Genomic DNA, 11,936 nt, shown 5'->3' with positions numbered 1-11,936 from the left:
TGTTCATTAAAGGCTGTCATTTGGCAGCTTCTCCTTTGTATTTTTTGATTCTATTAGAAAGTATGATTAGTATGTTGTCCTGTTGTATGGTGTAGAAATAGGATTTGGGGAACAGTTACCTCTGCTAGGGTACATCTCCAACAAGTCACCTATAGCACAGCAGTACAGAGCGTTCTAGTCACAACAGCATGACTCAAAGCTGTTCTGATAAACTTGGGAAATGAGTTGCACTGAAATCCATATTGCCATTATAGTAGTACCTAAATCATGGTGATAATGCAGGTGTTGGTTGCAAACTTGCAGCTGATACTCCTGAAATTCCTGTAACTGTTGCATGTTGTATCACTAGGCTTGAGCTGTCATTTAGAATAGTACTTTGCCAGGTGATCTCTGCCACTAGTGACAGAGTTTCAACATGCAGGAAATCCTTTACTGCAAGTAGCTTGAGCTCAACAGCACTTCAGAACATGATTAGTATTTTGCAGTTTTAAAAGCGTTTCTGCTTATTCTCAAACCTCTGTTACAAGTAGAGAATCTGATCTGCTGATAGTTGCTATAGAGGCCCTTCAACCATGCTGAGAAAATAAGCTTTAATTAGAAGAATTTTAGGAATAGATGCAAACTGATTGTTTTTGCCTTATCTATTAGGCACCCGAACTCTGCATGGTCTTCTGAAAGACAAAAAAAAAAAAATTTAGGTTCCACTGGTCCTTATGTTTCTGAAGGTCTCCAAGAAGCTTTTTTGTGGAATCTACTAATCAAAGCCAGCTTCTATCTCAAGCAGACAATAGTTAATAGCAGAAAGTAATTGGGAAAATATACAGGAGTCAACTTTTAGCTGATTAAAATCAAATCTCATTCAAAATTAATTCTGGAGTGCTAAGCAGAGTTTTAAATGTTTCATGTTTTAGTCCAACAGGCTGTAGCAGATTAGGAGGCCTGGTGCAGAATGCATAGATCAGCAGCTGCAATGCACAGAGAGAAGAGGAGCTATGTGGAACAGAACTGGAAGGTCCACTAAGAGCTGACACTGACCTAGCACCAGCTACCATTTAGTTCTATATAGTAAAACCTTTCTCTGTGTTTAGTCTAGCAAATATTCAACAGTGTGTTGAATCCTTATGGAATTTCTTCTTTACCCTCTTGCAGGTGTTTGAGATAAGGGGATTCTTCCAGTTCTATTGAATATGCCATAATAGAACACAAAATTAGAAAGAGTTCTGCATSTCTGAGCTAAAGCTTCCCTTTTAAATGAAGATTTATGTGGAGAAGGATGTACAGGAATACAATAGAACTTTTTCCTTAGAAGATCAGAACTGATTACTTATCAGAACCATTGAGGTACTGATTTCAGTGATACGCTATCAGCTGATCAGCATTCTGGAAGATGAGCAGCAGAGGATGATGGTAAACAAAGCTTAGGATTTAGTTACTGATATGGGTAGTATAATGGCCCCTCTGATGCCTATGTCCCCCTGCCCACTGAAAGGTGCTGCATAGGTGCCATTTTCTGACGCACTGTGGTTGGTGCTGGCACTTAGCACTGGAGGGAAGCGAGACTCAGAGTTAGAAAAGTACGGTGTAAGTGCACCCCACTGCCCCAAGGTGAGAACTACCTGTAGGGTGGTAATAATCCCAAGCTAAGTCTGAGAGAAAGCAGGGTTATGAGAGCAAAAGGAAGATGTTTGCAGGGAACTAAAAATTTAGCTGCTTGTAATGAGCAATTGAATATTCAGTATCATGCAAGTTACATCATTTGCGACTAGTACTGCATTACTGCTCTTCAGTATTCTGAAATAGCAAGCTTGGTTTCTAAAGTACTTACCTTTGGGTCAAATCACATTTAGTCTATGTAGCCTGCTACTGCTATCTTCATGTCATTGATTTTACACTTCTTGACTGAACATTTTTCAAGAACTGAAGTGTGATGCTTGTCTCAACTCTGAGGATAATGCAAGCTTCCTGTGTGCTCATGGGCACATATCTGCTCAAACCTCTCCGAGTCCTTACCAACTTATATTACTCACTTAAGGCAGTGGTTCTAAATCCTCAAAGTAGTTAGTTATTCCAACCTACATTAAGAAACAAACTTCTAGACATAAATAAGATTGTGGTTCCCTGGAGAAAAAGCAACTCTGTTTCTGGGGATGGGGAATTGATTTGCGTCAGCTACAGCAGTAAGCATTTAAGCAAGATTAACCTACAGGAAATAATGCAAAGCCTCAACTGCAGAAGCCTTTGCACAAGCGTGAGGAATCCTCATCTCCAGCTAAGCAGGCCTAATGGATTCAACAGCCCAAACTGAGCTTGCTTTAAGCTTTTATCCCAAAACAAGCAAGCGCTCACAAGCGCTGGGAGAGTATATGGTTCTGAGGGGCGGAGGGGAAGTCTCAGAACGCACAGGAGCTTTACAAGGGATACCTCTTGGAGACCAGAGATGTGCAAAGCCTCTAAAGCACCATCTCCCAGGAGGAGCTTCACTTTTTCCTCCCTGATAGTGACACGAGGGTGGTGGGACAGAGTGGGCAAGTGGTTTTCTACAGGGGGGAGACAGCAGCCCAGTGGCTGGCAGTATGGGAGGAGCAGGGCCTGCAGAATAAAGGCTGGACATGTATAGCCCCATTCTGTAGTCACCTGAGCTGGGTTAGCACTTCACTGCTGTCAGAGCAGCACCCTGCCTGGGTGCAAGCCCTTCTCCTCCATTGTGTTCCCCAGGCCAGCGTTCAGTTGACTCTTCTGTGAGCTTTGTAACAGTCTTGGAGCAGGGAGAGGTTCATTTTGGCTGAGATTTTGGGCAACGTTAAAGGAGTTAAAGCTCTTACAAGAAGGGTCTGAATACTACTAAGCAGCAGGAGCACAGGCAGAAAGGGACCTCCCCCTTACTCCGTACATCAAGAAACCCACTCTTCTAGTGTATATAAGCATCCTACCTTCAATTTTTTAACTCTACCACAAAAGATGGGATTTGAGTTTTACAATTACAGTTATAATTAGATAAGGTAATGAAAATGAACAGAACTTCACTATTTCATAAATGTATCTCAACCCAATTAATTTGCTACAGTTATCCCTCACATTTTTGAGTCTTCTGTTTGTTGAAGCTGTTTAATATGCGGCTAAACACAAGTGAAGTTGCTGGTTTTAACCTACCTCGAGTGCTGTGAAAATCCTTCATTGCATTTCTCAGATTACAGGATCAAACGTAGAACAGCAGCTCCTGTGCCAGGGCATGGCCATCCCTGGAAGAGCTGTTTGTTAGCCTCTGCTGGCCACCCCCGGGCTTGTTTGCTTCAAAGGACTGCAACGTCTACTCGCCCTCCCCTCTGGAGAGGCCACAAACAAGGTGGCCCTAAACACTCAACCCATAAAGAAACTTCTGAATGGTTTCTTTGATGAATTACAAGAGGAAGCAGGACTAGAATTTCCAATAGTTTGTTCATAACATTTTTGCTTTTATTGTCCATTTGAGAATCTGTGCGACTTCAGTTGGATATTAGAGCTGTTAGACTTACCCGTACCTAACACACAGTGTACTTAAAAAATAACATGGTTTAAAAAAGGATGGAATAGTAATTTTGAAAATAAAATAGTTTATAGCACTAAAGAGTCACAGTGCAATCAATGGTTTAATCAAACAAACAACTACATTTATATATAATATTTAAAGAACATAAATATTCAGTAAATTCACTACGACATGAAAATAAAAGCTTCACATTCTCCCACGCTTTTTAAAGAACTGGGGACAAAGTGACAGACAGTTCCTAGACAGACTGCTCAGCTTCACAAATACCTCTCTTGCTTAAGGGACCGGACATTACCTTAGCTATCACAAGGGGAACGTATGCTGCAACTAATCTAGAAGTTTCCCCATAAATTTTAAAGCATTTATAATCACAACACCCCCTCCCTCCCCTCCCCCAGATTATATTTAGTGGACATGCACTAATAGTCTATACAACGCAACATTTCACCAGAAAGTAATGAATAAAGTAATTAAAGACTACTCCCCCTCCCCTTTGTTTTGGGGTCTGAAAACTTCAGTTTCATGGCACAATTACAAAAAAGCAAATGTTTCCAGTAGGAGAAAATAATTAAGTTATTCAAAGAAGCCTGTGTAGTTTTTATATAGGGATAAAAATTGATTGGGGAACAGCAGTCGAAATGGAGACATATGCACAAGTGCTAGACTTGAAAGACAGAAGTAATGGAAGGGCAGGCTCCTTCCCGAGAGAATCCCCAAGAATTTGAATGCTCACGTACCACATGCCAAAACCTCAGCCTAACTACAGGCAAGACAGAAGGAGCAATACCGTATCGTTTAAAGGATACTACTTCTCACCTATTACAGCAGCTTTTTTTGCTTCTAGCCTCAGATGCAAAGAGCTGAAGGTCTCATCAGTAAGTTTTACAGCACAGGGAATCTCGCGGTGACTATTTATTTCCCTTCAGACAGAATGCTAATAGGCAGAGCAACCCCCATCATTACGTGAAAGCAAGGTCCAGGGCGAGGGCAGAGGATTTGAACATGCACACAAACAACAGCTACTGGTCTTCACAAAATGGCCTACTGCCAAGTTTAAAAACTTGAACCTAATTTAAGACACTAAATGGTAAACGTTGTCAAGTACTAAAATTTTCTTCCAAAGTGCTAAGCCACATTTGTTAAAGCTATGGCAAAAAAAATAAAAATAAAAAACAATTCTTAAAGCAGCTTATGGTTGAAGTCCTCCCTACTCAAACTGAAGCCCTGTTAAGCTCACAGCTAGGGTGGCAAAAATTCTCTAAAAGTATTTGCACATTTCACTACATCATCGTGCTGGAATATACGGAATTTGCTTTAAAAAGAGGTTCCAAGACGGTTCTTCACAGAAAATTCTGATACATTCACAATAAAAACCTGCTATGACAGGGAACATAGCAGAGCTGGAAAACTATCAATCAAAAGGCTTTGCTCAGTTAAGCCTGTGAGGACAGGATAACTGCAACGGGGCCAAACTGGGAATTGCAGTGTACATCAAGATCGGGATGTTCTACAGAGGGAAGGGTCCTTTCGGGGGGTGGGGAGTGGTTTAACCGGATCATTTGTTAAAACAAAACAAACCAACCAAACTCATGAACCACCTTACACAGAAGTATTAAGCCCAGAAAGCAGCATGGTTTTAAAGTGTCAGTTTTCTCACTATAGCCATGTTTGTTCACAATAAAATGACTGAATAATAAATCCCTTCTTCTAGGGAGTCCGATTACTTCTAGCTGCAAGACTATCAGAAATCAATTCTCTACCATCTTTTATATGGATAACCATTAGCAAATTACAACATTTAACACATTCCTTGGCATATGTTACTATTGAATAGACTTAATTAGCTATCCAATGCTCAATACTTCACAGAGGCTACTATAACTGTGTCAAATGTATTAGAAATCCAGATTTACCTGGACTAAATTAAGACATTCCAAACTGGAACACTTGTTCAGTTATCATGCATTGGGAACAAAAAAGCATGTCAAACAATGGAATGCACTGGAGAAGGTCATTTAGTCTCCTAGGGAAAAACAAAAAACCCCAAAGTCTAAATTAAATACAACCCAGAATACTGTCTAATCATATTAATAGGTATACTGAGAGAGCCAGAAGACATCACATGTATTGTCCATGAAAATAATGGTGGTGCCTTCTTTTAATATTAAAGAAATCATAATTATAAAAAGAGTTAGTCCCATCTCCATTTTCCTGCACAGCTTATTTATGTTCCTTTGTTGGTGCATAGTACAGTTCCATGGGTTTGTTCACCTTCCAGTACTTCTCACTGACCAGTTCCAAGGAAAACGAGCCATTTAATACCTAGAAGAGAACACCAAAACAGAAATGAAAGAAATCTAATACCTTGCACAAACAGTATTGTAGCAACAGCCAGCTACGGAAGCTGGAGCAATGCACAGACTGAGTTAAAAAAAAAAAAAAGTCACTGATATGTGGAACAAGTGTTGTTAGCTAACATTTCCGTGTCAAAAAGCAGTAACACCAGCTACTCTGAACTCCTGCCAAACTCACTAAAACAGCACTGAAGAAACAGTTTTGCTAGTTGTATACGAAATGAATACAGTTGTAGATAAAGTGAAATTCAGTTTTCTTTCCTCCTGAGAAAAAAGCGAGAGCAATACATGTGTATCTACCCCAGAAGCACCTCCTTTTTCTAAAGGGCAATCTGTAGTCACGTTTGCAAGCTCTGCAAAGAGTCTTGCTAGGAAGCATCTGGGTATCTAGTTGTAGCAGCTGCCATTCCACCGCTACCCCCCCTGGTTCAGAGCTCAATCTAATTGCAGTACTGCCGTGTTGCTTTATCTCTCATGTTCTGAAGTCATGAACTGAGAGGAGGGTTCTTCCCTAACTACAGTCACAGCAGCTGTTTCATACTGGAATATTAGAAGCCTATGGGAAAATGGAGAAACACTTCCTTATGATTGGCACTTCCTGATTCTCGGAAGTGCCATCTGCCTTTGGGCATGAAACAAGATTTTTCAGGTGAAATAATGTTTTTCTCTTCCATTTTAATTGTAAAAAAAAAGGTCTGGTCCTCATCCGGCATAGGTCAGCTAGTAGTTGCCGGCATCACTAGATTTTACCCCAAATATATGCATGCCTCCTTTTCTACTAACCAATCTTTTGCTAGATACATTTCCTACAAAGCAATTAATGTTTCTAAACATGCAGCATGGCATTATGAGCATTATCCCTGGGTCAACTCAAGAAGAGTCCAACTGACTGGATTTTAATCATATTTGTATCAAAGATATAGTAGTATTGAACCTCAGTGTTACTCCGAGGCAGAAATCCTACTTACGGTGAACTGCCCGTTGGCAGTAGCAATGTAAATGGTGTACTGCTTCTCACTGGCGGTGTCGAGATTCATCTGGTTCGATTCTCCTTTGCTTCGAAGCTCCTCCAAAGCCAACCTCACAGCTAGGTACTTGGACAAGTGATCAACGGTGGCATTGCCCGAGGTCTTTATGTATCTGCAACAACAACCACAAAAGGTAACCAAAGACAGTCGAGTTACAGGTGAAGGAAAAAGGCATTTGGAACACCCCGTCTCCCAAATACTAAGCATCAAGTGTGAAAAGGCCTGTAAAGGAAGTTCACAGGAGCATTAAGTGTTTTTACTCAAGATGTGCAAGCAGATTACTAAATTATGCTGTTCCAAAGAGTCCTTATATCTTTCTGACACTTCTCCCACAGGCCCTCATGCTATTTGTAGAGACAAGATGGCACTGTCCTGTCATCTGCTTGAAATGAAAAACCTATTAACAGGTTGTCAAGGGTTTTTGAGAACTATTCACAACTGCWCAAATCTTCTGAGCAGAGATGCAATCTGACATTCCTGGACGGAAAGTCACAAGGTGGGAGAGCCATACATGCAACATTATCCCATGTCTGCTCCTTGCCATAGTTACCCTTATTTTCTCGTTACCTGTTCCTTCCCCAATTCTTTATGCAAGAATTGGGGAGTCTGACACGCAAGTGCAGCAGGAGAGGCCTCCCCCAGCCGCTTTGTCTTTGCCTTTCAGAACAACCCCCAGAAGTCCCTCACAATTCCAAACCAAAAAGAAAAGCTGGCTGAGGCTTATAATATATTTATAGGCACTACAGAGAGATGTCTCATCAGGAAAGAAACCTGAGAAAGAAATCTCATCAGGAAGAGATCTGAGGAAGCTCCTCACGACTGCTCGCTGCTGTGATCCATTATTTGCAGTCTGTGCTTGGACTCGATCGTGAAAGGAAATGCCAGGTAAAGCTTCCAGCCTACAAGTCATGCTGACACAAAGCTGCTCCAAAAACTGCTCGAAAACATATGCAAGGTTTCTTTAGGCCCACAGGATTTTGCAGCAAGTAGAAAGGGACCGATAATATACCATCCTCCTAGTATCTACTGAGAACTGTGATGCTGGAAAACCTTGAGAACATCTTTATCTGTGATCAAAGGCCTAAAACAGATTGTTATTATAACACTGTATTTTTTAATAATACTGGAGCAATACCATCAACCTGATTTGAAATACAAAGAGTGCATTTGATTAAACAGGATGTGGTATGACCACAGCAAATTGATTTTAAAAGCCCTGAGAAGTGACAGTAGAAAATGATAGCGGAATACATGAAGAGGAGTAGAAGACATTTACCTCGTCTGTGCACTATCATCATTCTCCATGAGGGTAGGATGAGGCCTGAAGACTAATTCTATTTCACTAGCACCATCCATTACAGGATCTATTGCCACAGTTGTGTTGTTATTGTCCAGTTCTAGCCCAGAATCATCTGAGGTTTTGGTCCTCTTATTACTAGGCCCCGCCTCCTGATTGCTGTGCGTTGAGGCATTGCTACAGTGCGAACTGTCACCGTTATCTTCTGCGCCACTGCCGTTCTCAATCTGTTGCTTCTTGCCCCTCTGTAACCTGATTAGAAATAGGTAGAAATAAATGTCAGCTCAGCTGCTAATCAGCATTCAGAATTCACCCAACTACTTTTACAGTTCCCGCCCGCCCCCAGGATCAGTCATGCTAAAAGTCAGAAATGGGTGACCTACCAGGAAGAGCATACAAGAGTACTAACCACGTCAGAGATATAAGCGGGGCGGGGAAATCATATTTATAACATTGTTTCATATAAAGAGCCACTCATATACAAGACTGCAGACTTTCCTCCTATCCCTCAAATGCATTTTAGAGACTTTTTTTAGGATGGTTTTTGATTTGATACAATTATTTTTATTTTTCAGCCAAGACAGATGAATCTTTTCATCTAAATATGAAATTGTATGTGATACATACGCATACATACACATACATATATACCAGTCAAATACCATGCTTTTACCACAACATGAAGTTGGAGGCATCTTTCCCCAGCTGGCTCTCTTGGGTTTAAATGCATACCCAGAATTCCAATTCCAYGTATACTTCATATAGTCCAGACGTGGGGATTGAGTTGCAATTAGAACACCTGAGTTCTGGCATTACGTGTATTTATTTGCATATAATGGTAATATTTTGGTATAGGATTCATTGCATTACAATCTATTACCAAAGACACRTTACCTATATTTTGGTAAAGCTAAAACTGAAATCTGCTGTCTACATCTGGCTGCAACAGAAGTGGCAGAGCRCAATATGAAGGTTTCTATTATTACACGAAGGTTAAAAATTATTTTGGTGGTGTTTGGAGGAGAAAAGAGGAACCCCCAAATATTCTGGAGACAGGTGGCATACTTCCAGCATTGTACGGCTGAGGTGGTTACAAGCAGACAAACTACGCAGGTTGCATACCTGTTCATGGCCTGAATCTTTAGTCCTTCCTCGATGCTGTGACTTAGAGCTTGCTGGTTATTGTGTTTGCTGATCCTTGCTAGCACTCGCTCCTGATGAGCTTCGTATTCATCGCGGCTTGGGTAAATTTTACTGATGAGAGCATCAAAATTGGGATCTGGTCTCAGCGATCTTTTCGAAACTAGCTTTTTACGACACGTGGGACATTCTTTGTTGCTAAACATGAACAAGAAGAGAGAAAACACATACTAACTCTCTAGGTGTAACCAAAGYCTGCCCTAATGCTACAATTCTTAGGCAAAGCACTCATGACTTGACACCCACAGTCAATCTAGAATGGGGCTTCTGTCTTTCGGCAGATCAGGTAGTTCAAGTTATTTAAACAAAAAATCCAAACACATTTCTCCCTGTTTCAATTTTTTTTTAAGTATGTTTAAAGAAAGTATATTTAGACAGAGGAGTTCAAGAGTCCTACTTTACAAACTGGTTCTTTCTCTAAGCTCTAGCTGCATTTGCACCTAGATAAGACACATTTTTAAAGGAAATAACAGTATTRAAGGCATAGTCTTTTGTAGCACTCAGAACAAGACAAAAATTAAGGAACCTATTAGGTAGTTCAAGCACCAGTCTGTTCTCATTTAACTATCATGTCAGGTTTAGACATTTTTTTTCCCCAGTGAGGAAGAGGTCTCAGTAACTGAAACCTCATTAGGGGCTTTATTCTTGATGGTTTTCTCATATCCCTCTAATGACAAGGATATTGCTGTCAATCACTGGGCACAGCGAATTGTGTGTGACCTCTGAGCACAGGTAACTGCCATCATCAGAAATAGATACTTACATCACTGACTTAATTGCTGTTGGTTATCTCATAATCCTACTGCGTTCAAGAAAATATGCTCTTGTAATTGAAGAATACAAGATAAATGATTTGTACTTTAGCATCRGTTATATTAGTAGTTAAGCTATGAAATAGGACTACTGCTGAAAGTCACACTTAATTTACTATGCCCAGGTAAATTCTGCTCAGTGACTGACACACACATTCTTGTAAGAGGGAAAGGAAAAATGAAGAAAATCAAAAATGTTACTTACAAAAATAAGTCTCTTTTGCTTTTAGTGGACCTAATAAAAAAACAAAAAACCCTAACAACAACCACACACAAAAAAGGTTTTTCGACTCCCTGTAAGAAACAAAGTTACGGGATAGTTTTCCGCACAAGGAAAAGGCCAGGTCCGGCCTGCCGTGGGTGGCTGAACACAAAAGAGACCTGCTAGGTGTGCTCTACATGCAAAAACTCGCAGCGCACAGGCGCTTAACTGTTCCACATCAACACCCAGGGCTTAAAGGATTTCCTTGATCACTTTTAGATCTAAAGGGAAATCCCTTTCCTCTGTCATATTTACATACCCACTCCTGAGGGCTGTAATGATACAGTCAGCGCAGAAACGATGCAAACATTCTTTTGTCGTCATAGTGTTTTTTAACATATCCAAGCAAATGGGACACATCAGTTCACTGTGCAGGCTCCTGGGCGACACCACTATTTCCAAGCCATCGGTTATTGCTTCCTAGTGTAAAAATCAAGTAAGAGTTCGTTCATGAAACTTAGTAGTTTTCTTACTGAGATTGCACTTTTTGCTACTCTTTTTAAAAGAAACACAGTAAAAAGACAAAAACAAGACACATGCAGAGCCACCTCAAGGACATACATGTATTTTTCAAAAGCGTATTACCTGAGGTGTTCTTTGCAACTCATATAAGCTGAGCTCCCAGGTTTTGCTTAAAGGTTGCGTCCCATTTGTCTGCACGGCTTGAGACATGGCTGGGAACAGAAGGAGACACAAGTTACAAGCTGCTTCCTAATAAAACGGACAACCAGAACGGTGCACGTGTGCGCACACACAAAACTCTTAACTAAACATGTTTCCTGGAAGCATGCTCTATTGCCTTTTCTTCTTCTCCTGAAAGTACAGCCCTAGGGTTTTCCAATTATAAGTTTAGAGAATACTAAAAGAGAAAGTAAAACCTAGTGATAACAGGAAATTCAAAGAGTCCAGTTTTCCTGAGCAATCCCACAGGGCTCCAATGGATTTGCACCTGACTTGCAGTGTCTTGGGAGGGGAGTCAGAAGTCAAAAGTTTTAAGTTTCAGRAACCTGAATCGTACAAGCACTATTAGTGTTTCTTCCTCATTTTTGAGATCAGTAATTTCAGACATGCATTCCTGGAAATGGATGGGGCAAAAAAGAACTGAGCACAACGCAGTCAGGCCAAAAGAAGCCAAGCAAAATGCAGAAGAAAGTGATGTTTTTGAATAAAAAATACTTTCATGCTGGGGGAGAAGAGGAAATCTTCCCCATCTCTCCCAAAATGCCTGCCTTCAAACAGCAACAAGTATCCTAGATTCTGTTGTACATTTATAAACAACGTAACCATATAAGAAGCAAGATGGTAGTTGCAGACATTCCTACTAGGTGGGAAAAGCAGAAGTGCTTTCATCCTTTCTTTTATCACTTCTTTTAAATCTAGATTTGTATTTCCAGACCCTTCCAATAGGCAGCCAAATGCAAATTCTATTTGCATCTATCAGGACATTTATAATCGAG

General features: G+C 40.6%; 1 protein-coding gene across 1 annotated transcript; it reads right to left on the bottom strand.

The window, feature by feature from the left end:
- Positions 1-651: 651 nt before the first annotated feature.
- On the bottom strand, positions 652-11,151 carry RNF2 (ring finger protein 2). Its single transcript, XM_026063079.1, has 6 exons — positions 11,065-11,151; positions 10,739-10,899; positions 9,328-9,543; positions 8,185-8,457; positions 6,849-7,020; positions 652-5,848 (listed from the first exon to the last, which is right to left on the bottom strand). The coding sequence occupies exons 1-6, from the start codon at positions 11,149-11,151 to the stop codon at positions 5,747-5,749; spliced, it is 1,011 nt and encodes a 336-aa protein (XP_025918864.1). The 3' UTR covers positions 652-5,746.
- Between the last annotated feature and the right edge of the window lie 785 nt (positions 11,152-11,936).

Source organism: Apteryx rowi, unplaced genomic scaffold (assembly GCF_003343035.1).
Source record: "Apteryx rowi isolate R43461 unplaced genomic scaffold, aptRow1 scaffold_100, whole genome shotgun sequence".
Classification (NCBI taxonomy): domain Eukaryota; kingdom Metazoa; phylum Chordata; class Aves; order Apterygiformes; family Apterygidae; genus Apteryx; species Apteryx rowi.
Note: the sequence above shows the minus strand (reverse complement) of the source record. Positions and strands in the feature narration are given on the sequence as shown.

Coding starts and splice junctions, on each gene's coding strand:
- RNF2 (XM_026063079.1), bottom strand. CDS start 11,151: ATGTCTCAAGCCGTGCAGACAAATGGGACGCAACCTTTAAGCAAAACC. Junction 9,544..10,738: donor ATTACAGCCCTCAGGAGTGG/GTATGTAAATAT, acceptor GTTCATGTTTAG/CAACAAAGAATGTCCCACGT. Junction 8,458..9,327: donor AAGATTCAGGCCATGAACAG/GTATGCAACCTG, acceptor ATTTCTAATCAG/GTTACAGAGGGGCAAGAAGC.